The following is a 26,829-nucleotide window of genomic DNA, read 5'->3' on the forward strand; positions in this document are numbered from 1 at the left end:
CGATTCCAGCTGCTCCAGTCTGTCACTGCCTGTCTGCTGTCAGCAGCCCCGTGAGCCATCTGAGTAGGCAGTTGTCCCCAAGCTGCTACTAGCTGTCATCCCCAAGATAGGTCACCAGGGACACGGGAATCCCCCACCAAAATGAGAGGCTGTCTGGAGCCCATCCTGGGCATCACACTGTGGTTCTCAGCTGTGACAGGCTGGGCTGGTTGGCACCCAGGGTCTGATGGGACAAGACAGGTGGGGGGGGCAGTTTATCAAGGTGTGCACTAGGCAATGGTAAAACGTCCTGCTTCTGCTGCTCTCTAGGCGTGTGAGCACAGTCAAGTTGCTCGGCTTCTCTGAGCCAAGTTTTTTCATCTGTAAAATGGAGATAATTGTACCTGCCTCTTAGGGCTACTGAGCAAACTCAATGAGAGAAGCCAGGAAAAGAACACAGGACAGCATCTGACATGTAGTCAATGCTCAGAGGGTGGTGGCCGCTGTACTTCCGGCTGACAATCAGGATCAGGCCCCTGGAGGGCAGTGTGTGTAGTTGGCACATGGTCATGACTGTTTGCTGAGTGGGAAGCTCCCAGGCAGAGGACCCTAGAATTTGGGAGCCAGGAGGGTCCCCATAGAACATCCCTCCAACCCTTTGGACAGACACGTACATGAAGGCCCAGGGAGGTGGTGGTGATGGGGGGCGGGGAGAGGCTGTGTCCTGCTGGGTCCGATCCAATGCCTGGCATCGGGGCCCTTCATGGACTGTTCAAGGAAGCGGGCTGATGTCATTTCTGGAAAGGATCGCAGTTGGGCATGTGATTTCAAACAAAAATACCGTGAACAAAAAATATACTCCCCTAGGTGGGCGGAAGTGGTCTGCTCTTCTGTTCAGTTCTGGGTGGCTGTGGGCAAGTCTGCTGCTAGAGCCATTCCCATGGTTCATATTTCCAAGCAGGAGCTGGTGGAGAGCAGTGACAAAGGTGCCCATCAATCTAGGAGGTCATAATATCATGGACATTCCCAGGAGATGGGGCTCAAACTCCATTCTGACACCTGGTGACCTCAAGAAATGGCCTTACTCTCCCCCACACTGGAAAATGAGGACACCACTCCCTTAGCAGGACTGTAAGTCTATTCCTCATGGATCCTGGGGCCAGAGGACCTGGTTCAAATTGCTATCAGCTGTATGACCTTGGCCATGTTACTTCTCTTCATTATGCTTCAGTTTTCCCATGTGCAAAGCAAGGATGATCTCAGTCTCTCCCTGGCATGTTTTCTGTGAGGATTAAATGAATCAAAGCCTGCTGAGCATTCAAGAGATACTTGGCATATAATAAGTGTTAGCCATTATCTCTTAGTGTCAGTCTGGGGATAAAATGAAATGCCACCTTTAAAGTGCTATGCTCAGCATATGCACATAGTAGGCACTTTAGGAACCGTGTCCTCCTTTTCCTTCCTCCTGTAACCCCAAGCCTGGAAATCAGGCAGGGGTACAGTGCTTGGGAGGGGGCCCACCCTCCATCCTTGCTTCCACAGTGCATCTCTTCCTCCAACAGGTTCTGCCAGCAGTCTTCTGGCCCAGGGCCAGGAAACGATTGCAGGAAGCAGCTCCACTCCCTCTGAGAAGCTCCTCTTTCCTCCCTTTAATCTTTCCAGCCAGCCTGGGGGGGTGGGGAACGGGAGGTGAGGAGGAAACCATCTCCTGGGGGCTGCAGTATCTAAGAGCCTGGGCCCTGAGGTCAGAGCCACCTGGTTTGCCACAGCTCTGCCCGCTCTCCAGCTCCGAGATCTCAGGCTGCGCCCTCCTCTCTAGAACGAGCAGTGACCCATCCCTCACTTATGGTCGTTAGGGCTAAATGAGATGGCTCATGCAAAGCACCTGGCACAAAGCCTGGCACAAAGCCTGACACAGAGTAAATGCGCAAAATATTAACCGTCGTTACTAATACTAGTGTTAAAGTTCAGAGACAGGCATTTTGAAGGGAAAACTTCAGCCCAGTCACCTGGGGTGGGGGTTACCCCCTCAGGGGCCAAGGCTGGACCTCCGCACAGGGCTTCTCCTACATTCCTCACTTCTCCAGCGCTCATAGACCCCAAATGACCCCTCCCCCAGCCCTTTCTTGAGCTACACCAGAAAAAGGCACCCCTATCCCCCAAAACTAGTAGATTACCAGGAAAGGAAGAGGGTGACAGTGTGGGGGGGATGACATTCCAGTTCCATTCATTTGTTCCCTAATGCCACAGATGAATCAGAGCAGGAGACCTGCACAGATAAATAGACCTTTACCGTACAGGGGAGTAGGGGCAGTACAGAGGGAAGGATACCAGGCCGGCAGGCACCACCCCCCTTCGCCTCTCTGAACCTCAGTGTCTTCATCTGTCCAGTGGGGCTAATAATCCCACATTACAGTAGTGGTATAAATCATAAACTGAGCTGTGAAGGGCTGTCCAGAAGTTGGTGGCTGCTGTGATTCTCCACTGGAAGAATCAGGAAAGCTGGGATCTGAGCCAAAGCTGGGACATTAATGGAAGGGAGATCTTGAAGTCCCAGAGGAGGGGCTCCTGGTGCCCACCACTGTTGCTAGGCAGACTTCCCCACCTGGCCTTTAGTCAAGAGGGAAGTCTGAAGTGGTTGCTGTTGCCATAGCAGTGAGGCTGGTTTTCATCAGTATTTTCTTCCTGGGAGCTTCATTACAAGATGTGCCACTAAGTAAGTCAGAGAATTGGATATTTTCCTCTATCAGGTCACATGAAGAGTGGCTCAGCCAGGAGAAGTCACCTTCCGACTCCTTCCAGATGTTTATTGGGAGCACGTGACCCTGCAGTAAGTGCTCATACTGCCAGTATGATGCTTGACCCAAAGAGGGGCGTAGTGCCTCCTCTCCAGTTGCCAGCTGCTTTCCTTGCCCAGCCTCTATCCCTGCTACATTGGCATCGGGCCACAGGACACAGAAGCCCTTCCAGCCCTTCCCTCTGGTGCCCTGTTCCCTCTCACTCCCCCTGCCCTAGCCACAGGGGTTTTTCTGGATCCTTCTACTTGCCAAGCTTCTTCCTACCACAGGACCTTTGCACATACTCTTTCCTCTGCAGGAACTTTCTCTCTCCACCGTGCCTTGGTAACCCCTCTTTCTTCAGATCACTTCCTTCAGGAAGTCTTTGACCACTCCCATCATAGTTCTCATTCTTGGCACCCCCTCCTTCAGAGCACTTAGCGCAACAGTAATTTTGCTCTGTATGTGTGTGTGTGTGTGTTTGTGTATCTGTGTGTGTGGTTCCCTTTCCCTCAACCCCCACTGAATGTAAGCTCCATGAGGGCAAGTGCTGTGTCTAGGCTGCTATTTCTCCTCCACTTTTGTTTTTTTGGGGTTTTTTTTTTTGAGGTATAATTCACATACCATAAAATTTTGCCATTTTAAAGTGTATACTTAGGTGATTTTTTTTAGTATGTTCACAGAGTTGAGCAACCACTGTCTAACTCTAGAACATTTCACCCACCCCTCGAATAAAGAAACCTCAAACCCATTAGCAGTCATTCCCCATTTCCCTTCCTGCCAGCCCTTGGCTACCACTAATCTACTTCCTGTGTCTCTAGATTTGCCTATTCTGGACATTCATATAAGTAAAATCTTACAATATGTGGTCCTTTATGACTCACTTCTTTCACTTAGCATAATGTTTTTAAGGTTCATCCATGTTATAGCATGTATTAGCATGTCATTCCTTTTTATGACTGAATAATATTCAATGTATGGACATATCACAATTTTAACCATTAACCAGTTGATGAACGTTTGGGTTGTTTCCACGTTTTGGCTGCTGTGAATAAACTTGTCATTATGTGTGTTTTCTATTTTTAGCTACCCTTGTGGGTGTAAAATGTTATTGTGGTTTTGATTTGTGTTTCCCTAACGACTAATGATGTTCAACATCTTTTCATGTGTTTATTGACCACTTTTTTATCTTTGGAGAAATTTCTGTTCAAACTCTTTGCTCATTTTTTTTAATAGGGTTATTTATCATTTAATCATTGAATGGTAGGAGTTCTTACATATTCTGAATTCAGGACATTTATCACATCTGTAACTTGAAATATTTTTTCCTATACTGTGGGTTGACTAATCATTTTCTTGATAATATCCTTTGATGTTCAGAAGTTTTCTATTTTGATGATGTCCAATTTATCTGTTTTTTCTTTGGCTACTTGTGCTTTTGGTGTCACATCTAAGACATCCCTATTCCAAAGTCACTCACATTTACACCATTGGTCCCTTCTGAGAGTTTTACACTTTTAGCTCTTACATTTAGGTTTGTGATCTATTTTGAGTTAGTTTTTGTATTTGGTATGAGATAGAAGTCCAACTTTATTATTTTCATATAGATATCTAGGTGTTTTAACACAATTTGTTGAAAAGACTATGCTTTCTCTATTGAATGATCTTGGCTCCCTTGTTGAAAATCAGTTAGCTTTAAATGTATGAGTTTTAGATTCCCAATTCTATTCCACTGATCTATATGTCTAACCTTATGTGTCAATACCACACTGTCTTAATGTAGTGTTATTATAAGTTTTGAAATCAAAAAGTGTAAGTCCTCCAACTTTGTTCTTTTTCAAGATTATTTTGGCTATTCTAGGTCCCTTGCACTTCCATGTGAATTTTAGGACCACTTTATTCATTTCTGCAAAAAGGTAGTTGGAATTTTGACAGAGGTTGCATTGAATCTGTAGATCATATCGAGAGTATTGCCATCTTAACAATATTAAGTCTTCCAATGCATAAACACTAGATGTCTTTCCATTCATTTAATTTCTTTCAACAATATTTTATAGTTTTCAGAATAGGAGTCTCGAACCTAAGTACTTTATTCTTTTTGATGTCATCATAAATGGAATTGTTTTCTTGATCTGAGTTTGGGTTGTTCATTGTTAGTATATAGAAATACAACTGATTTTTGTATACTGATCTTGGATCTTGCAACCTTGCTGATCTAATTTAGTAACTCTGAGTTTTTGGTGGATTCTTTAGGTTTTTCTGTATTTAAGATCATGTCATCTGCAAATAGAGCTAGTTTTACTTCTTCCTTTCTAATCCAGATGAGTTTGATTTCTTTTTCTTGCCTAATTGTCCTGACTAAAACCTTCAATCCAGTGTTGAACAGAAGTGAGGGGAGTGGACATTCTTGTCTTGTTCTTGAATTTAGGGGAACACTTCAGTCTTTCGCCATAAAGTGTATTGTTAGCTATAGGTTTTTCGTACGTGCCCTTTACCAGGTTGAGAAAGTTCCCTTCTGTTCCCAATTTTTTGAGTGTTGATTTCATGAAAGGAGCTGTGTCTCTTTTGCATTTGCTTGCCACTGTATCTCCAACGTCTAGTATTGTGGTTGACATTCAATAAATGAGGTGCGAATACAGGTCTAATCATGGCCGATAGAGCTAGTCTTCTTAAGACCCTTCCTACACTGTCTCCGGCTGTCCATGTCCCTGACCTCAGGCTTTGACCCATTCTCCTCACCTGCTCCTCTCAGCCTTACCCTGGCCTTGAGCCACAGACTTGGATTCTAGTATAAATTATCCCCATTTCAGATGAGTAAACAGCCTCAGCCATGCTGAGTGACTTACTAGCCATGTGGCCTGTGGATAAATGGTAGAGGCGGTATTTGCACCCTTTCTGGTGGCTTCTAATATTGCAGTTCTTGTACCTGCCAGGTTGAGAGGAGGAGGACATTAAGCCACAGGATAAAGATGTCATGCATCTCTACAGAGCATCGATTCTATCCTGATTTGGGGGAAAATGAACTAAAGAGGAGGCTCTATTTCAGAGTAGAATTTTGGATACATGTTCTTTGAAGATAAAACAGATTCCCAGAAGAGTCCTCTTTTGCAGCTGACTTCCTGGACTCTGCTGTTGGGGATGCTCAGGTGGAAAGGAGGTGGGGCCTGGACTTTGCTGTGCTGCTTCTCTTGGCCTAGTTGGAAGAGGAAGTATGAATCCTGGGGTCTCCTCTGTCAAGGAGAGCTTGATGATTCCCCAATGTCAGTTATCCCATTGGATCTACCACCAACCCAGGAGACAAGTAGAGTAGGGATTATAGTCCCCATTTTACAGATGAGGAAATGGAGGCCCTAAAAGGTCTCAACAACAAAATTCTGAGTCAGACCCACTATCCCAGACCCATGCCAGAGCCCAGCAAGGAAAAGCCAGTGTCGGGAGGAGGCATGGAAAGTGAGGAGGGTTTGCTACGGCAGCATCTCGTCTGCTATCCCATTGGACTGCTTCTGCTGCAGGCAAGGCCTGACTGCTCTCAAAGGCCAATCCAGCTGGGCTGGCCCGGTATGAGGGAGTCCCAGGTCAGCTTCAAGGGAACCTTTTGAGGGGGCCCTGAGGCCCAGCAAACTGTGCACTCACACAGGAGGTTTCTGGGTTACTGTGAAGGCGGGCAGGTCACCTTGCTTGAGGAGATAGCAAAAGGGCTGCAGGAAGAGCTCTCTCTGTTTTGTCTCATTAGCAAGGACGAAATGCCTCCAGAAAGAATGAAAGAAAGCTTCCCCGAAGGAAGCCGGGAATGAGAAAGCTTCAGCAGAGCTGAGCTAAGTCAGAACACAAATCTCCAGGAGCAAGGATGGGGAGTGGGGAGAAGGATTGGGCTCAGAGTTGATGAAAGAATGGCAGTTATCAGATGTCACTTCTGTGCCAAGTGCCATGCTCTGCATCTTTAATATCAACTCTGAAAGGTAGGTTTTAATCTTTTCCTTTTTATAGATGAGGAAACTGAGGCTTAGGGGGATTTAGATACTTGCCGAAGGTCACGTGGCTAGTAAACGATGGATTTGAGCAGAACACATTTCCGCGTCATTGGTGGCACTAATGGATCCCTTGGGAGGGTTGCCAGTTTCATCAGTGAGAGAGTCAAGGCCATGGTGGGGATGCTCTGAGGGCCCAGCAGCCATTCATGGACCAGAAGAACTAGTGGGGAAATCTGGGATGGTTGTGGGCAGGCTTCAGAGCCCACAGGTCTCTGTTTGAATCCTGCCTCTGCCACGTACCTGCTGTGCAAGCTAGGGTCTGTTACTTTGCTCCCTGGGCCTCCATTCTACGTATGGAAATAACACCACTCAAAGAGCTGAGTAAGTGAAATGGGCATAAGACACTGTGTACAGGGCAGGCTCGATGAAAGTCTCCGAAGTCAAATCCTTGCTCTCTGGGCTTGTACAACACTGACACTTGAAGTCTGTCATCTGTGCAGCCAGCTCAAGTCTGGCGTGGAGTCAGAATGAATGCTTGCTTGGTGGGTGAATGAGGAGAGCAAGGATGGAGCAAGAGGCCAAGAGGGGCCAGGCAGCTGCCAGACCAGATGGGGTGGGTGGGGAAAACGCTACCTGGCCTTGAAGGGGCCTCTCACACCAGGACAACTGTGGTTTTCTCTCCTTCAGAACATATGGGGGACCCGGGTCCAGAATCTTCACTGTGGGTAACAATTATCACAGCTAACGTGGCTTTTTACCCGTGGCTCTAGGCCAGGCAGTGTTCTGAGCATTTTATACGTATTCCCTCATTTAGGTTTCATGACAACCCCATGAGATAGGTACTATTATCATTATCCCCATTTTACAAACAGAGACAGTAAAGCACAGAGAAGTTAAGTGACTTGCTGAAGGTCACACAGCTAATAAGTGTTAACGGTATAATTCAAACCCAGACAGTCTTGCTCCTAGGTCACACTTTTAACCACTACACTGTATAGCTTCTCAGGAAACAAGCAGCAGAATCTGACCTTGATATGAGACCAAGGACTTAATAATTATGCTAATAATGGCAGATGTGGGCACAGTACTTTTCAGTTTAAAAAGCACTATATATATTGCTTTCATTGTCGTGATCTTATTTGATCCTTCAATTTCTCTGTGAAGAATACAGGACGTTATCATCCCATTTTTGCTAATGAGAAATTAAGATCCAGAGAGGGAAAGTGACTTGTCCAGTTAATGATAATTTACTGAGCATTTACTACATATAAAGTTCTTTACTCACATTACCTCATCGAACCCTCACACAACCCCAGATATTATTATTAGTAGTATTCCTATTTTATAGATGAGGAAACTGAGGCTCCAGGAAGTTTCCCAGATCCCACAGCTTGTAAGCGAGAGCTGGGCCTCCATCCCAGGACTGCCTGACTCCCAGAGCCTGAGCTGGTAACTGCTCAGACCTCAGTCCCGTGCTGGGCAGATGTTAACACTGATTATTTTTGTCTACCTTCTGGTCTTTTCCACTCTCCCTCCATTGTTATAACCACTCTTGAAACTTTCACACTGCCTCCTTAATTAATTCTCCCTGCCTAAGTGCCTATTCCATTAATGGGCTTTCCGCCATGAGTTTTTTGGCTTAATTATATGGTGTCGTTTCATTGTACTTAATGGGGGGATCGGATTAATCACCTTTATATTTATCCAAATGTCCATTTGTCTGCAGCCGGCATCTCCTGGGAGAGCCTGGCTTTTGCTGGGTTTTCTCCGCCTGGGTTGTCTTCCCCTCCATCCCTGTCTGAAGTGCTCCTCTTTGGGGGGTGGGGGTACCCTCTTCCCAGGCCTTCGCTGCCACTCCAGAGCCTGCTGGGGGTCTCAGCCTCTGAAGCCTAGGACTGGGCATGCACCAACAACTTGGACGTGGAGACACAGGCAGTCGTAGAGTGGGCATCATTATGAAGGTGGCAGTCCTAGAGGAGTGCGACCCCCAGCATGGAGAGGGATTCTGGGCCCTGCTCTCAGCCATCCAAGCAAGGAAGGCTCAGCCTTTCCACCTTATCACCCACCTCCAGCCCATCCTCCTCCCCCAGCTAGAGAACAGTGTGCCCGAAGCACCCAGCTTCCACGTCCATCTGCTCAACTCTAGGGGCCAGTGGGATAAAGCTCTGGGTCTGAGGCCCAATTGCAGGTCTTGCCCACCCTGCCACCTCTCACTTCATCCATCTAGAGCCACCCCCAGGCCCCCAAGTTGTCCATACCCTCCCACATCTGGGGCGGGACGACCAACTTGTCCCAGAGTGCCCTGGACTTTTGGGTTTTAGCCTTTAAATTACTACACCAGAGAAACCGCACAGTCCCAAGCAAACTGGGACTGTTGGCCTCCCACATCTCAGGAGTTTTTTGTGTATGTTTTTTTGCCCATACTCATTTGTCCCCAATTAATTTCTTTTTTATTTTGTTTTCTTATAAAAGTATTGCCCCTGAGTATAAAATCTTACAGAAATATCTCTGGTTGACTCTCAAAGACTACCCCCCTAATCCACTCTCTAGAGTTAAGAGTTTGGTGATTCTTTTTCTTCTTTCTTTTGTTCAAAAATAGGATCATAGTACTCCGTGGCTCTGCAGCCTGCCTGTTTACACCGCACAGCTTGGCCCTCTTTCCACATCCCATTGTAATGGCTGCGTTGTGTCCCACCATGTGGGGGTGCCATAATCTACTGTGTGCCCTGAGGGGTGGCCACAGTGTTTCCAGTGTTTCATTATTATTTCATTATTCTTCAGTTCAAGGCCATATTTCAATATCGCCACCTCTGTAAACCCTTCCTTGACCCTCCAGTGATTTCAGGTTTTTTTCTCATTACTGTCATTATTTTAATGGTGATAGTTAACATTTATGGAATGTTTACTTTATCAGTACCTGACATACATTATCATTTAATTTTCATACCAACTCCAGGAATTGTGAAGACTGTTATCCCTATTGTGTCTCGAGGCACATGTGGATGGTGAACCCAAGCAGTCTGACTCCAGAGCGCCCCCTCTGCCCCAGTACCCTGAACCACCTCTCGTGGTTTTCCAAAGGAGTGGGTGGTGCAGGGGGCCAGAGCCAGGTCAGATACCCTCTGCCCCCCAGCAATGCACCAGCACAATGCCCAGAGGTGCCGATGAAAGGCCAAAGCTGGTAGCCTCCAGCTTCCAATCCACTTCCTGCCAGAACCCAGAAATTAGAGGTGAAGGGCCTGGTGGGAGGAGCTGGCACAGTAGCCCCACATTGAGGAGCAGATTCTCCCGGGCTCCTGTGGGCTTTTCTGGGCCTGTAAGAGGGGCCTTCCCCACGAGCAGAAAGCAAGGAGCTTCAGGAGTGGAGATTGGGGATGGGAGGGGACAGGGCAGGACCTCGGCTTGGGAATGATTGCGACGACTTATGGGTCTTCTCAACACCTATGAGAAGTAGGCATCTGTCCTCATTCTACAGAGGAGGGGGCTGAGTCGGTCACTGGCCTGAAGGCCCTTCTCTTCACAGCTCACGCTGCCTCTCGCTGTGGGTTTGGACCAGATGGTGGATGAGGAGATAGGCCCCAAGAGATGGAGGGACCCTTTGATTTTAGACTGACTGACCTTGGTATCACCCTGGGCTGCTAAGCCCAGGGTTTATGCAAATTAATGTAGATGTATGCTAATTAACCACTACCAAGCCCCTCAGTTCTAATGGAGCTGCCAGCTCAGAGGTGAAGTGGGATAGATCTGCCCAGAAGGGGCCTGAGGAGGCCCCTAGCTGGGGATGGGTCAGCAGTCACTGGGGTGGGGTTGCCATGGAGACCGAGGCCAAGCCCAAGTGGCTTCTGACAGGACCAGGGCTGGCCAGATAGTCCTGGGCCTCCCTAACAGCTCCAAGCTGGTCTCCAAGGGCTAATTACCCGGAAGGTGGTGACCAGCTGCTCTCTGGCTCCCCAGGCCCTACAGAAGATGAGGGCTGGGCCAGGGCAGGAGAGTGTGAGGGCAGACAGATGGCAGTTTAGGGGCTTGGGGGCATGGGGAGCTGTCTTGATAAAGAGGGAGTAGGATGGGGTGGGGAAGAGAGATTATCCCTCAAGAGGAGAAGGCTCCCTCCAGCAGGACTGTAAGGGGTGAGATTCTCAAATGCCAGGGCATGCGAACAGGCTTGGGAACAAATCTCAGGGAGCCATGAAGTAGAGAAGAGTGAGGGCTTGGCCCCAAACTGACTGGTTGGAGCCTCAGCTCTTGCATGTGTCCTTGGGCAAGCCCCTTCACTTCAGTGTCCTTATCTATCGATGGGGGTAGGATTAAGAGAGGTGACGTGAGTGTGAAGGATAATGTACAGTTGGTGCTCAGTAAATGATCCTACAGTTCTAAGACCCATTGAGAGAGGGTATTAATATCCTGGGAGAATGTTATTTTCTAATGGGAAAGAATTTCCCCTCTTCTTGACCCTTTTCCCTCTTCCCCTGCTGTCTGGGCTGGGGCAGGTAGGTGTCCTGGTACCTGCACGAAGGAAGGAACAGACAGGACTGTCATCCATGAAGACAGGAGCTGGATCGTCTCTTTTCACCACTGAGTTCTCAGCAAGTGCCTTAGCACACAAAAGGCACTTGAGAACTGTTTGTAGAATAAACGAATGAACAGATGTGAAGTGCTCAGAATAGTGTCTGACACTAATAGGGGATTAATAAATGTTAGTTGTTACATCGCTGCCCACTGGAGGCCAGGCTGGGTGACTCATGAGAGGCCCTTTGATCCAGAGCAGACTGTGCCCCACCTCCGCTCTGTCCCTTCCCATACCCTTGTCTCTGGAGAGATGGCTGGTGGGTGGGAAGAGCAGTGGGTGTAGAGATAAGGACTCAGATCTTCGTTCAGTCACTTCCTGTCTAAGAGACTTCAGGAGACTCAGGTGACTGCTTTGAGCCCCCTCTGTAAAAAGGGAACCTTCATGTTAAGGTGGCTGCACTAGGGCTGTGAGGAGAGGGCACCCTTGGCTGGCAGAACCTGGAGGGTGGTGATGGTTTGGGTATAGTCAGGCAGGAGAAGCAGGGCTGTGATGATCCAGGCAGAACCTGGGGACAGGCTGTATGAGGGGCCCACAGAACCAGCTTCTGAGGGAAAGGGCCATTTGGCTCTCAGCAGAGGTCACAGGACTCCAAGGCCGGTCCCCCTGCAGGCAGGCAGGCTGCAGCGACATCAGGCCTAGAGAGTGATAGGGAGCTACAGACGGCTCCATGGTACAGATGAGAACACTGAGGCCCAGAGGAGGAAACCAGCCCAGGGTCCTACAGCACATTCGCATCAGAGAAGGAGACCTCTGAACCTCTGAGCCACTCCAGTACCTCTTTAACATGGTCTAAGCGATGAATCAACATTTAAAAACATTTTTTCAAAAAATATAACTGTCGTAAAAAAATTCTAGAAATACGCAAGTGCGTATGTTTAAAAGTCTCCATGTCTCCCCGTTCCTACTCCCTAAAGAGAACTCATAACCATTTGTTGTGTTTCCCTGGTTCTTGATTCTGCATTTACAGTAACACACTTTTCCTCCCACTCTCTCTCCCTACCCCCGCCTCTGGCTTTTTGCTTTTACACAAATGGAGTCGTATTGTTCTGCAGCTTGTTTTTTTCACTTAACACTTACAGCTTTGGCCATTTTCCAGTGGGATCCAGGCTGAAACAGAGAGAGGCAGAAGGGCTATGGGAGCCCTGGAAAGGAAAGGGTGTGCGTGTGTGTGTGTGTGTGTGTGTGTGTGTGTGTGTGTGTGTGTGTGTAGGGGGGTAGGAAGAAGTCCCCACAGGTCACTATACACAGTGGGGAAACTTGGCAGAGAAGACCTATCATCAGCTCCCAGAGAACTATGGTATCTGTCTCTAGACTTGCGTTCTCTGAGGCAGGAGCCACACCAGCTTGTTCATTGCCATATACCCTGCACGAGGCCCGGAACATAGTAAGTGCTCAAGAAATATTTGTTCAGTGAATTGAGTCCCTACAAGGCCCTTCTTCCCTGATCCTGACAAAGACTATTGGGTCTCTGTGACTGTACTCCTTTTAATCTCCATTGGGTATTTATTTCAACTCATGCTCAAATGGCATTGACCCCAGATGGACCCTGGAGATGGGAGCGGAGCTCAGGGAGATTGAGACCTTCCCCTTAGACAAGTCACTGCCCGTCTCTGCTGTCATCTCTGCTGTCGGTTTGTTCACCTCCCTAATGAGGGGGTTGGACCAGCAGCTCTCCAGGGGTCCTTCCAGCTCTGCTGGCTGTGGCTTCAATCCCACTCCCTCATTTCACGGATGAGGGCCTGAGTCGACTTTAATTTTGTCAGCTGCCTCAGAAATCCATTGGGAAGAGGGGAACTGGAGTTTGAGGATGAAGCAAAGGCTGTTGCCGTATATTGAACACCGAGAGTGTGCCAGGCACCAGGCTGAGAGCTTTTACATGCACTGTCTGAATCCTGAGGGTATTTTCCTAGGCTCAGAGCGGATGAGTAACTCTCGAGTTCACACCAGGACTGAGCTGGGGTTGGACCCCAAATTGGGAGCTCTTCCCAACTCCGCCCTCTGTGAACTAAAGTCAGTAAAAGAGACAGTATCAGGCTGGACCAAACCATTCTCCTAAAACTTCAGGGACCCCTCCCTCATCATTCCCCAGACAGCCTGACTTCTGTGTCTAACTCCTGGGTAACAAGGATGGACTTTTGGCCGGGAAAGTAGTTGACTTGCCGAATTAGCTGGCAAGGGCTTGGGCACAAGAGACTTCTTATGGGTTCTATGGCCCTAAGTCCAGGCCCCTCCCTACCCTCTCCCCTAGCCAGCTTCCTGGGGTGGGCCCATCTACATTATTCATTCCCTTGCCCCCCTACTCCCCGCCCCCCAACTAGTGTTGGGCTCCTGAGGTTGGCGGCTAGACAGACAAGAGCCTCCTACTGAGAACAGAGGCAGCCCTGACTCGGGGCTGAAGGTTCCCATGGCAACTGCATCCCCCTCAGCTGGCAGCTACCCGATAAATAAATAATTAGGGTGGGGGTGGGGAGTTAAGGCCAAGGGGAGGGGCAGCAGGGGAGCCTCCCAGAGGCTTCACTCTGGAAAGAGAGGGCCTAGTTAGCTTGAAGTAGGTGGGGTGGTGGGGACACTGGTATTGCAATGGCCAGGTGAGAGAGGATAGTGGAGGGAGAAAAGTGCCCAGATGTGAGAGATTCAGAAGATCAGAGAGCCAGGACTTGATGACAGGCCAGGGATGGAGGTGAGGGAGCAGAAGGGAGACCAGGACCTAAAGTTTAGCTTTCCAGCTCATGCAGCTGGCCACATCATAAGACCCCAAAACACTGGAAGTAGACTGGGTTTAGACATATTAAGTTCATGATGAGCCATGCAATGAGTAGCGGGTTATATAGGGGCTAAAACCTGAGACATGAGCAGGTAGTCACTGAAGCTCTGGTGGGCCTGTGTTTGCTGAGACAAGTGGAGCATGGGGAAGGGCTGCATATCGCCTCGAAGTACTCTGATATTCAGGGGCCCGAGTGCATGGGAGAGTGGGCTGCACGGAACCAGGGGAGTGGCCAGGGAGGGTGGAGAATGAGTTTAACTTTAGCATCTTCGGTGTGCCAGGCACAGCCCTTGCCACTAAAAATACAGCAATGAACCTCTCAGGCAGAAATCCCTGCTCTTGTGGAGTTTGCCTTCCAATGCAGGAGACAGACAGTAAGTGAGGAATGAGTAGTATGTGAGTCGAGGATAAGTGCCATGGAAAAATAAAGCAAGGGGCAAGGCAGGGAGTCCTGCGATGGAATATAATTTTAATATTCTCCTCACAACCATATGAGGGAGGAATTGTGAATCATACCCATTTTGTTGGCAAGAAAACTGAGGCACGGGGAGGTTAAGTGACTTGCCTTAACAGAGTTGTATAAAGACCAGTGGCACCAGGATTCTAACCCAGGCTCTGCTTCTAACCACTAGACCAAATTGTGGTAGCAGGTGAGCAGAGGCGCTAGTGGCCAGGAGGCTGTGGAGACCTTGAACAGTTTTGGATATAAGCATTGAGATAGATAAGGCATTAGCCAGAGCAGGGCAGGGGCCTTTTTTTTTTAATGAGAGGGGCTTGAGCATGTTTCAGAGCCAGTTAGAAAGATTCTGGGCAGGGGAGAGGCTGGGTTTACAAGAGAGAAGGAACCATGGATGGTGTGGTCTCCTGAGAAGACAGGAAAAGATGGGGTTCAGCGTGCAGGAGGAGGCATTGGCCTTGGGTGGGAGGAGGGTCAGTGCCTCAAATATAGCAGGTCGGGGAAAGGGAGGCCAGGTCCTCCCTGAGAGCGAGGGTGGAGGGGTCCTAGGAGGGTAGAGGACAGTGAGATCTGAAATAGTCATCAGGGAGAGTGAGTTTCCCAGAGAAGCCTATTCGGGTTGTGGCACAGCATCAGGGTACCTCTTGAAGTCCACGATGCCAGGTCTACAGTGGACCAGTCTGCCTGGTGGAGTGCTTTCCTCCAGCAGCACTTGGTTGCTTTGCAAGCACTGAGAAAACTATTTACTGGGTGTATCAGGTGTGAGCTTTTCTTGACACAGAGGAGTGTGAGAGTTTGGATTGCAGGCAAAGCGGATGCTGACGTGAGGGGTTGTGCGATCCCAGCAGACCATGAGTCAGGATGCGAAGAACCACGTAATGGGAGAGAGTAGAGGACTCGGGGCTGGGGGCCTGATGCACCAGACTAGGTTCATCATCGTGAAGGGTGTTGGGAAGCCAGCTGGGATGCTCCGAGTGGGGTTGTCAAAATGGTGACTTTGGAGGCAGAGCAGTTACAGGTGATGACATAGCCTAAGGGGGGGGTGATAGATGAGGAAGAATAGAAGGGAAGGTCATGGGGGAGGAGTGTGAGAGACTGAGAGGCTGGGGTGCTGGATAGAGTGGCCCCAAATGTCAAAGTCAACCAGGATGATGCAGGGATGAAACTTGCTTTCAAAGAATGGGCAAGACCCAGCAGCCAGTGCGTGAGGAGGACAGCAGTGGAAGAGGGTGGCAAAGCCACAGGGTTGTACAGTTCTGCAAGCAGCTCAAGGACCCCAGAGGATACCAGCCCCAGCGTTGGGCCTGGATGTTAGGAGGATAGATACGTGGACGTGAGGATGGAGGATGGGATGAGAGAAGAGAAACAGTCACTAGAAGACTGTAGAGAAAGTAGGACCCTGTGTGCAACATATAAAGGATGGAGGGACCCCCTCAGGGAAGGACCTGAGGTATTTGGGTATTTATATAAATATCTGAATTAAAGAAATAAGAAAGAACTTTGGCAGAGGCTGTAGGGATTGCTCCAAGCTCTCTGGGCTGCTTTGATGACAGTGACTGGACCAGATTTGTATTTTAGAGAAAACACTTGACAGGGTGGTGGCCAGCCTCCCTCTGCCAGGAGACCGGGAAGGAGGCTACATCAGCTGCCCACAGACGCTTCTATACTGGACAACTTAGGAGAGAGACTCAAGCTAGCTTGACCTGGCTTGCAGGCTGACCAAGTGAAGCTATCCCTAAAGTCGGTTTTTTTCCTCGATGCACGTGCACTTGAAATTTTTGCAAAGGAGCAGGTTTCTGTTGTGTCCACATATTTCCTCCCATCAAAATGAAAAAGACTCACGAAGGCAAGTTAAGATTTGCAATCACCGCAGCCCTCAGATATTGCGCAGCCAGGGGGGGAAGATATTCCTCCTCTTTTTGTTCTTATCTGTATTTGTTAATTAGCTGCATGTCACTGCTGCACAAGAAGCAGTTTTGGAATATTGAAATATTTGAGTATTTATAAGACACTGAATCTCAATTAAAAAAATATATATACATATATATATTCAAATCTATCTCTGCACTCACCATTGGAGGGAGAGACGGCTTCATTCAGGCCTAGGCTATAGCACTGACTACACTGGTTTGTAACTGTCTGATTTTCCATCCATCTCCTCTACTAGACTCTGAGATCCCAAAGAGCAGGGACCACAGCTTAGTCATGTCTGCATCCCAGGGCCAGCACAGGGCGTGACACAGACTGAATGTTCTGTGACTAAATAACAGAGGGCGCCTGGCATGTCAGATGTTGGAAGGATAGATACGTGGATGCGGGTGGGTGTAGGTGAATGAGTGAGTGCCTGTTGGATGTGAGGATGGAGGAATCGAGAGGGTGACAAGAACAGCCTTTGTTCCTTATTCAGTGGAAAGAGAGACAGACCCCTTTGGGCCAGTCATGAGGTCTTCCTACAAAAGGAGGGAATTGTGCTGTATTTTGAAGACCACGGAGAACTGAGATACAGGAAAAGGGAACTGAAGATGGGACTTCAGCTTTTATTTCAGCTTCTTGGGGCAAGAGATGACCTGGAATAAAGGATTGAGCTAGACCCTAGCAAGCCTTCAATGCCAAACTAAGAGGCTTCGACTATTAAGTCTTCTACTAATTAGCCACCGTGTATTAAGTTTAATTGTCTGTTAGTTTATATGACGTCTCCATATCCTTACAACCACTTCTCAGGGGAGGGATTATCTTCCTTATTTATAGTTGAGGAAATAGGCTCAGAGAGAGAAAGTAACTTGCCCTAAGTCACACAGCAAAGCTGCAATTTGAATGTGAGTTTTAGTGACTCCAAAGCTTTTTGGTTAACTGTCCCATGCTGCTCACTCTATCAACAAAGTCCCCGAGAACACAGAGGGGTTTTGAGCAGGGGCCAGGGTGGAGGTGGAAGTACTGTCTCATTTTATAGACAGGCATATCCAGGCAGGGTGTCTTCCCAGATACACTATGAGCCTGGGCAACTCTGTCACAGCCCTGTGTCTTCTGGTGGTAACCTCCTTGCCAGGACCAGGTACCAGAAGAGTTGAGATCATCAAGCTGGACTCCAGACCACCAGGGCTCCCTAAGGCCTAGCAGAGTCAGTATGGAAAACAGAAAAATGAAGTGGGGCAGGAGCTTTGGGGGTGGGGGGGAGCCTGGGGAGTTTCTCCCCCAAGATCAGCAGGCCATTGAAGTCAAAACCAAAGGGCCCTTAGAGGTCAGTTAGCCCAGCAGCCTCTATATATAGAAGAGAAACCTAAGACCCAGCAGGAGGTGGCCTACTTAAGGTCACTCAAGAATCAGTGTCAGACCTTCAGCTAGAACCACACTCCCAGGCCAGCGCCAACTGGGAAATGTTGTGTGTTGGTGCCAAGATGGGACAGGTGGCAGAGAAAGCCAGGATGGTTGCCTGGTTCTGCCACTAACCTGCTGTGTGACCTTGGGCAAGTCACTTCCCCTCTGAGACTCATGATCTCCTTCAAAATGAGATAATGTTCTCAGCTTTGCCCTTCTACCGAGGCATATCCAGTGAGAGATGAACTTGGAAAGCTCTTTATAGGGCCCTGGGAGGGGAGTCACCACAAGAGGCAGGCCGGCGCCAGGTGGGTGGGTGCCAGGGTTGGGCCTGCAGCTTCCTGGGTCTCTGCCCAGCCTTGCCATCTGTGTGATAGCATCGGCTCCACCTCCTCCTGCCTCCCTGCTAAGAACAAGGCTTCTGGGATCTTCTCACTTTTTCAGAATCTTCCCTCTCCCTCCCCAGCCAGACCCTTGTCTCCTCCTTCTATTTTAGTCAGGACTCTTGGTTGCAAGTGACAGAAATCACAAGTACAAGGAGGAGAAATTTGTTTTAGGCACGGCTAGACCTAAAATGATGTAACAAGGCATTCTCCTTGCTTTTTTTCATCTTCCTCCCTCACTCTCTCTCTGTCCCTTAGTTTTGGCGACTCTCAGGAACAGGGCACAGGGTGAGTGCCCACTCCCGAACAGATCACCGTGTGTGGATTATTTGGTTAGGCCTGGGTCACAAGCCCACCATAAAAATTAAAAGTAGTCTCATCCCCACCATGTGCCTCCCATGGACTGAGTGCCTGGGAGGCAGCTTCCAAAACAAAGAGGTAAGTTCTGTCACCAGAGGAAGGGATATTATACCAATAGGTGTCTTTGGCACCTTTCTTCCTAAGAGTATCAGCTGAAAGATGGAACCGGGGGCTGCTGGAAAGAGAGTGTTGATTGCATGCTATATCAGTTAACGTTTGCTGCATAACAAATTATTCCAAATCATCATGGTTTGAAAGGACACTTTTATTTAGCCCATGATTCTGTGGGTCAGCTAGGAGATTCTTCTGGTCTGGGCCATGTGCCTATGGTCTATGGCTAGCGTCTGAATGATCTACTCAACCTCATTCTGATGGTTGAGGAGCTGTCAGCTGGGGTGCCTCGGTGCCCCTCCGTATGGCCTCTCATCCTCCAGCAGGTCAGCTTAGACTCTTTTACAAGATATTCTCTGTGTTACAAGTATAGCAAGTGGGCAAACTCCAGTTCACAAGCATTTTTCAAGCCTTCACTTGCATCGAGTTTGCTGAAGTTTCGTTGGCAAAGCCAGTCACATGACCCAGCACAGAGTTAGTGTCTGAGGGCACACCAAAGAGCATGAAAACAGAGAAAGGAAGAATTGAGACCAATTTTGCAATCTACTACAGCTCCCTTGGGGATGGGGAGTGAAAAAAATCCCTTTCTCTGTGGCCCATGGATCCCATAGGCCAGGGCGATCTCGGATAGGGGACCTTGGAAGAGGTGACTCAGGCTTAGAGGCTTCCCTGGGCCCTCCAGAGCCAGGACTCAGCCTTTGGCCAGGTCTGGGAAAAGCGATCTGGATTCTGGCTCCACCAACTGAGAGCCCCACAAGGGCAAGGTGTAAGAGCTCGAGCTGGTAGGGAGGCAGTGTTCTGAACCCTGGCTCCCATCTCCCTTCAGCGCACGCCAAAGTGATGATCTGGGCTCAGTGCCTCCTCCCTCACACAGACTTGCCCCCACTTCCCATATCCCTTTGGTACCACGGGGCTGGGATGGCTCTGAGAATTGTGCACAATCAGGTCATGGTGCCTCATCACCATGGTAACCGGTATCGCCTCCTCTATAAGGTCAAGGAAGAGTCCCTGTCCTTTCCTTTTAGGGGGTGACAGTGGCCTCAGTCTGCTCTTTCCCACAGGTGGCTGCACTGGAGCGGCAGATCTTTGACTTCCTGGGCTACCAATGGGCTCCTATCCTAGCCAACTTCCTGCACATCATGGCGGTCATCCTGGGCATCTTTGGCACGGTGCAGTACCGCTCCCGGTACCTCATTCTGGTATGGCCCACTTGGCCCCTTCCAAGCCAAGCCCTTCTCCTCACCCTCACCCATCCCCCCTTCTCCAATCAGAGCTGCCCCCCCACCCACTGCGTACCCAGACCCCAGCTCTGTCTTGCCTCCAGCCTGGCTAGTGGTGTGAATGCCCCAATCCCAATGTTTCTTCAATCAGCAGAGACAAGGTTGATATTTTTCCTAAAGGACTTCCTAGGAAAAAATCTAAATATTAACCAGATATATCATTTAGTGAGTGCCTACCATGTGCCTGGCACACTGCTGTTTCATACACCATCAGGTCTTTACTACAGTTCTGCTAGATATAGTGTGCCATCTCCATTTTCCAGATGTGGAAATGAGGTTCAGAAAAGTTAAAAGGCTTCCTAAGATCACAAAGCTAACAAGTGGCAGAGCCAGGACTAGAGCTTCAGATCCGAAGCAGAGGCTCCTGCCACATCACCACGCTGTCTCAGAAAGCCAGTGGGAGGAAAGAGCCTTGTCTTGTTTAGTTTCTCAGGTTGCTTCAGAAAGGCTTAGCTTTTGTCCCATTGTGTTCATCAAAAATGTGGTCTAGAACGGCTCCTGTGGCTTCGAGGCCAGTGCCTACGCACCCATTCCAGGAGTGGGTTGTGTCCCTGGCTCCTCTCTCCTGCTTCCTCTTTCCAAGCCCTGGTTCTCGATAGTCTCTGTTAAACTCCTGTTATCAGCTAGGCTCACCTTGGTCCCCTGCTCTTCCTCGGTGACCTATTCACACACCTCTCCTGAGGGAAAAGGCTTTTCAGTGGATTTGCTACATAAATGATTGACACCCACAATAGCAATGACACACAATGTCCTGCTACCACCAGAGTTCACTCCCACTCATTCTAGGGCTTCTCCCCACCTCCCACAGGCTCAGCTCCCAGAAGCCCAGTGAACAGGGTCCTCCAGAGCTTTCTGTCACTTGAAAGAGATAAGAGAACCCTTCTCTCCAGTTCTCAGGAAGCCCAGGCACCCATGTAAACAGCCCTGTCTGCCAGGCAGTGGCCACTGGTGGAAATAGCCAGCTCCTCTCCAGGTCTTTGCCATGTCTGGTGACCGTTCTCTGTAGAATGGATAGGATTAGCCACCCAAGGACTTGGGTTTGAGTGCTAGGTCCACTTCTTTCTAGCTGTGTGATCTCAGAGAGCAAAGATCCCCTCTAGGCCTTAAATTAGTTACCTCTGAAGAGAGGGTAGTCAGTGCCTTCCCTGCAGAGCTATTGTAAGGACTGGATGGATATAAAAATGATTTGTAAACTAGAAAGTGCTCTGTGAGTGAGGTATTGTCATAATTTCCTCTGCTCCTTTGTCCCTGAGCTCTGTCTCCATGGACATACCCCAAACCCACTCCCTCAGGCCCCACCCTGACCCCACCTGTGCTTTCCCCAGTATGCAGCCTGGCTGGTGCTCTGGGTTGGCTGGAATGCGTTTATCATCTGCTTCTACCTGGAGGTTGGACAGCTGTCCCAGGTAAGCCTCAGGCCTGGTAGTGCCCGAGGGCAGAGCCTGACCTTTCCCATCCCCCACCCAAGGGTGCCCCATGTGGTGTGGATCTGGGGTATCATCTCTTGAAGAAACCTCCCTTTACACACCCAAATAATCTGTGCCCCCATCCCCCACCCCACATTTTTGTTTCTGGCTTCCTCTGCCCTTTCTCAGACACAAATGATGAAACAGATACGTCTGAAGAGCAATCTGTGTGAAGATGGGCTGGGGTCCCAGTTGATCACAAGTTCAGTAGAAACCAACAGTATGTGGTGACCCAGAAAGCTACTCTTAGGCTCCACGCATGTTCAGTGCAAGGGAGGTGAAAATTCTGTACACTTTGTACTGCTTAGAGCACAGAGATTTGAGTCCACTGCTAATCAATATTTTTCATAAGAGAATGAGATTAGGTAGAGTTTGTTCGAGGGAAAATTGAACAGACCATGTCATGTGGAGAAATATCGAAGAAAGTGGGAATATTTGGCTTGGAAAAGAACAAACCCAGAGGGCATAGCTTCTATTTTCAGATATAAAGAAGGCAAAATATATGAATGAGGTCAATGGCTTTAGTTTGACTCTACTAGATTCAAATCTCTAACAGTTTCCAGCTGTGTGACCCTGGGCAAGTAACTTACCCTCTCTGAGCTTCAGGTTCCTCAGCTAGTAAGTACAGATAAGAACAATAGCAATTTCCTGTGGTTGCTGAGGGGGATAAATGAAATCACACACCTCAGTGCTTGGCACCTGGAGTGAGTGTTTGTTAGAAGTCTGTATGAGTTAATAGATTGATGAACACACGGATGCACACCATGGATAACAACATCTGATGTAGGCCAGCCTCTTCTCCATTTCAAATGGGGAAACTGAGGACCAAAGAGGTGAGAAGTTTGCCCAGGGTCACACACAAGGACAGCAGTAGAGAGGCTGAATGGGCCATGAAGAGGCCTTTGCTGTGGATTTCACCAATGGCTGGAAAATTGTATTAGGTCACTGTTAGTGTCATTTCCAGCCCTGAAATTCTAAGGCTTCTGTGGGTCAGCAGCAGCCCCTTCCATCACAGATGGGAGAGCGAGGCATGCATGGTCATCAAGCGCCACCTACTGGCCAAAAGTAGATTTGCAGATACAGACTCCCCCATAAGCCAGGGGAGAGGAGGCTGCTACAGCAGTTCAGATGTGAAGAAGGCTTTATATAAAGTCTCCTGGGACTTGGGGAGGATCCCCCCCACCGGGCTCAGTATCCTAGGCCCCTCCGCCTCCAGGACCGGGACTTCATCATGACCTTCAACACATCACTGCACCGCTCCTGGTGGATGGAGAATGGGCCGGGCTGTCTGGTGACACCTGTCCTGAACTCCCGCCTGGCTCTGGAGGACCATCATGTCATCTCCGTCACTGGTTGCCTGCTTGACTATCCCTACATTGAAGCCCTCAGCAGCGCCTTGCAGATCTTTCTGGCAGTGAGTCCTCCTGTCCCCCCACCTCACAACACTCCCAGAAATGATGTCCACAAACCCCTTTGTTTAGCCTTAGTTAAGAAGGGTGGAACCTAGGTCTTCCAGCCTGCCTCTGTTTCCATATTCTGTACTTACTTCACTCCTGCCATAGCCTCCATTCAGGGAGTGAGCAGGGAGAGAGCTATTGTAAGGACTGGATGGATATAAAAATGATTTGTAAACTAGAAAGTGCTCTGTGAGTGAGTTAATGAATAGGATGAGGCATCAGACTGTGAGTCAGTCCTGAGTTTAAATCTCCAATATACCCTTGTAATATTGTGTGACATTGGACAAGTCACTTGCCCTCTCCAAGCTTGTTTCCTTACACACAAAAAGAAATGACAATATCAACCTCAAGGAGTTGTGAGAATACAATAAGATAGTAATAGTTCCCATTTTTAGAAGGGATGGGGCAGCCCTGTCCTAGGCACTTTACACAGGCAAAGTCACATAATCCTCTTTCCTCTTAACAAGCCAGTAAGGTATTACCCAGATCTAACTGGGGAAACTGAGGCTTGAAGAAGTAAAAGAATTACTTATTCAAAGTCAAACTCCCAGAGGGAGACTGGAATAAAGTTTGTTTCACTTTAAGGCCCAGTCATTAACTTGAAGTTGTTATGAGTTTGCCTGCATCTTAGCACACACCGCCCCTCCAGTCAGGGTGGGCAGGGCCAGGAAAGGGGTGGAGGAAGAGCTTCCTTCTTCTTGTTCCCTTCCTCCCCCAGCTGTTTGGCTTCGTGTTCGCCTGCTACGTGAGCAAAGTGTTCCTGGAAGAGGAGGACAGCTGTGAGTGTGCGGTGCCCCGAGGGAAGTGGGGAAGCCTAGCCGCGCGCAGTCCTGCGCCTTCAGCACCCTGGACAGGGGCCTGAGCCGCCTCGGCGGTAGGGAGCTCTGGGTTGGCCCCTCACGGTGGGGAAGAAGAGGCGGCAGGGGTGGGTGGAATTTGCATAGCCTTTCCGTTTGGGGCTGAGGCCTAAACGTCCAGGTGCCCAGTCCATGGCCCTAGTACCGCCTCCTACTCTCCCTTCTTAGGCCCTGCCCTTGGTGGAGGGGCTCGGTGAGGCCTGCCCCTGCCAGGTACAGGTGTTCCCAGAGTCCTTCCCCGACCCCACTCCTCCGCAGGTCTAACCTCCTTAAGTGGCTCGAGCCCTGTCACCAAGAGCCCACTCCCTTAAGGATGCCCCACCCTCTAGGCTCTCTATCCTCTTAGGGCCTTGGCCCTCTCCTGGTGGAGAACTTCTCGGAGTCCTGGCCCCCACGGACTCATCCCATCCCTCAGGCCCCACCCCTAAGGCCCTGTATGGGATCTGCACCTCAGATTCTTCCTTTTCAGGGCCCAGTCTCCCATAACGCCCCCAACAGACCCCTCCCTAATTATGTGCCTCTTCACTTTCCGCAGTTGACTTCATTGGTGGCTTTGACTCCTACGGATACCAGGCTCCCCAGAAGACGTCGCATTTACAACTGCAGCCTCTGTACACGTGGGTCATGGCACCTAACAGGGTGGGGTGGGGAGACCAGTGCGTTAGTGTTGGAAAGGAGGGATGGGTAAGGCAGCCGATCTCTCCACATCCTCATTTTTGGGGTCCACTTTCCTAATCTGCCTTTGTTTTCTCCAGGTCGGGGTAGCTTCTTCCTCGCGCCCACCCTGGCGTCACTTGCTTTGTGGCTAGACTGACAGCCGCTGCCATGAGCTCTGACCAGGATGGCAGGCGCGCCCCCTGGCGGCTCGCGGACCGACTGCAGCCTGTGCTGCTTGATCTGGGTCTGCGGTGGACTTGGACTTGGCCCTTCGCAGCCCGGACTTCAGGGGTGGGGCGGGGCGGGGTGAGGGAGGGGAATTCCGGGGTTTGTATTTTTTTTTTAATCTCAGCCTTGGTGTGTACTGGGGCTCCCTCTCTTCTCCAGCCTCTCCCTTTTCACCCATCGCCCAGCATCCTGTCCACTGTCCAGAGAGTAAAAGCAGGACCGACAGACTCACCCCATCTCACCACACTCATTCACCAGCTCTGGGGAAAGTTACCATGAACTAGGGACAGGAGTCCTGGGTTCTAATTGCAGCTCTATCACTGACTCTCTGTGTGACATCCGGCAAGGCTTTTGCCCTCTCTGGTTCTCAGTTTTCCCACCTCGAATAATTAAAATAATCCCTTAATAAATGAGGCTCTTTCTAGCCTTCTCATTTGGCTCTCAATTCCCTGCATTAGACTGGGATTACAATTCCTATTTTGCAGATATGGAAACTGAGGCCCAGAGATGTGAAGCAATTTGCTTGAGGCCACACAGCTAGGCTTTTGGTGAAGGCAGGCCTTGAACACAGTGTACTTTCTGTAATTTCAGCCTCCAAAATCCAGCGTCTGGCCTCTGAATTCCATTTTCAAGCCCCCTTCCAGCTTGGACACTCTAGAATCCATGTGATCCACACCACATTTACACATCATCGCCACCACTTGCCAACACCTCTCTTAAAGCAATATACCCGTTCTCTTGTTGGGAACCAGATGTATGGAGCCCAGAGCCCTGAATTCAACCTGACCCACAGGGAACCCTTCCTAGACTTGGCTTCTGTCTTGGCAAACCTTTCGAGCTTTCTCCAGGAAAGGGGGACCACAACTCAGTCACCACGTTCCCTTCCATGTCCCTGAAGCTGCTACACCCATGATTCCCCTTCCCCCTCAGCGACTCCACCAACCCCTGATAGCTCCATTTACTTCCCCGGTTGGAAGACCTGTGGTTTCAGAGTGGAAAAGGGCTGGTCAGCACTACCTGGTCACCAGTGCTCACAGATCACTAGCGTTTATGACCACACCAATGTCCAGGAGTTCTAGAGGCAGAATGGGGCTGTGGGTCATGGTAGGTGGTTGGGAGGGCCAGCACCTTTCATTGAGAGCAAACAGAGGTGAGCTCATTCTCCCCACCTCCTTCCACAGATACCCTTGAGCACCCTGTGGACTATGCCCTGGCTGGTGAGTCCAAGAGCAGGAGGACCAGGTGTCAGCTTCCCAGCCTGTGAAACCGGAGTGGCCCTAGGTTAGGAAGGAGGGTGGGAGGCACCAGAGAACTGGAAGGAAGTGCAGGCAGTTAGCACAGCTGAGCCTGTTCATGGTGACCACTTTGTTCCATACTCTCCACCCTCCACACTAGGATTTCCTATTGTCTAAGGCCAAAATATCCTGAGCTGAGACTCTACCCTACCATCCCAACTGCAGTGCTGTGCCAAGGAACCAGCCCCAGAGGTTCTCTGGTCACTGCAGGCTCTGAGGCCCCAGATGCTCAGCCCAGTTAGCTGACGGGTGCAGGTTAAGAAGGGTGTAGTTCCCTTCAGGCTTTGCTGCTGCCCCACCACTGGACCAACTCCTGCCTCCAGCCCTCCCTTCCCCCACCCTAAGCCAGCTGTCATCTCTCCCCCACTCCCCTAGCCCCCTTTCTACTCAAAAGGGTTTAGCCACTGGTGCTTTGAAGCCTTTTGTTTTTATAAGACAGTTTTTGCAAGGAGACCAAGTTCTCCCTGGGACCTTGCAAAGCAGGGAGTGTTCCCCTGGTTTCTGTGCAGGTGGGTTGATTAAAGCTGGTGTTTTCTTCTCTATCTTCCTGTCCTCCTACCCTGTGAGTCAGCAGTGTCCCTACATGAAGGTGGGCAGGGGCTGGAAGTCCATCTCATTGCCGCTATCAAACATTCCTGGGAGCAGTGGCCTGTGCCTCCGACTGGCCGTGTAGCTCTGGGCACGTCGCTCTCCCCCTCTTTCCTCATCTATAAAATGCAGAGGTGAGACTAAAGCAGTGGGTTCCCAAACCGGCTTCACAATCCCTTGGAGAGCTGTCTATTTATTTTTCTGATTAACTGTGTTTTCAGTTTATGTTTCCAAATATTCTTGGAATCTTGGCTCTGCCTTCTTCCTGACAGTTCAGTTCCTGACTTAAAATGAGCTGGCAGACAGTGCTTTAGACA

The 26,829-nt window shown here is 49.5% G+C and overlaps 1 protein-coding gene across 1 annotated transcript in view; it reads left to right on the forward strand.

Annotated features, from left to right (window-relative positions):
• NKAIN1 (sodium/potassium transporting ATPase interacting 1) overlaps positions 1 to 26,466 on the forward strand; it is a 40,394-nt gene extending 13,928 nt beyond the window's left edge. Inside the window, exons 2-7 of the mRNA XM_006924317.3 lie at positions 19,746 to 19,883; positions 21,290 to 21,370; positions 22,647 to 22,844; positions 23,606 to 23,666; positions 24,280 to 24,361; positions 24,500 to 26,466. Of these exons, the coding sequence (XP_006924379.1) occupies positions 19,746 to 19,883; positions 21,290 to 21,370; positions 22,647 to 22,844; positions 23,606 to 23,666; positions 24,280 to 24,361; positions 24,500 to 24,509 (570 nt within the window). The 3' untranslated portion in view covers positions 24,510 to 26,466. The remainder of the gene's footprint in view (positions 1 to 19,745; positions 19,884 to 21,289; positions 21,371 to 22,646; positions 22,845 to 23,605; positions 23,667 to 24,279; positions 24,362 to 24,499) is intronic.
• Positions 26,467 to 26,829: the final 363 nt, after the last annotated feature.

Source organism: Pteropus alecto, unplaced genomic scaffold (genome assembly GCF_000325575.1).
Source record: "Pteropus alecto unplaced genomic scaffold, ASM32557v1 scaffold39, whole genome shotgun sequence".
NCBI classification, from domain to species: domain Eukaryota; kingdom Metazoa; phylum Chordata; class Mammalia; order Chiroptera; family Pteropodidae; genus Pteropus; species Pteropus alecto.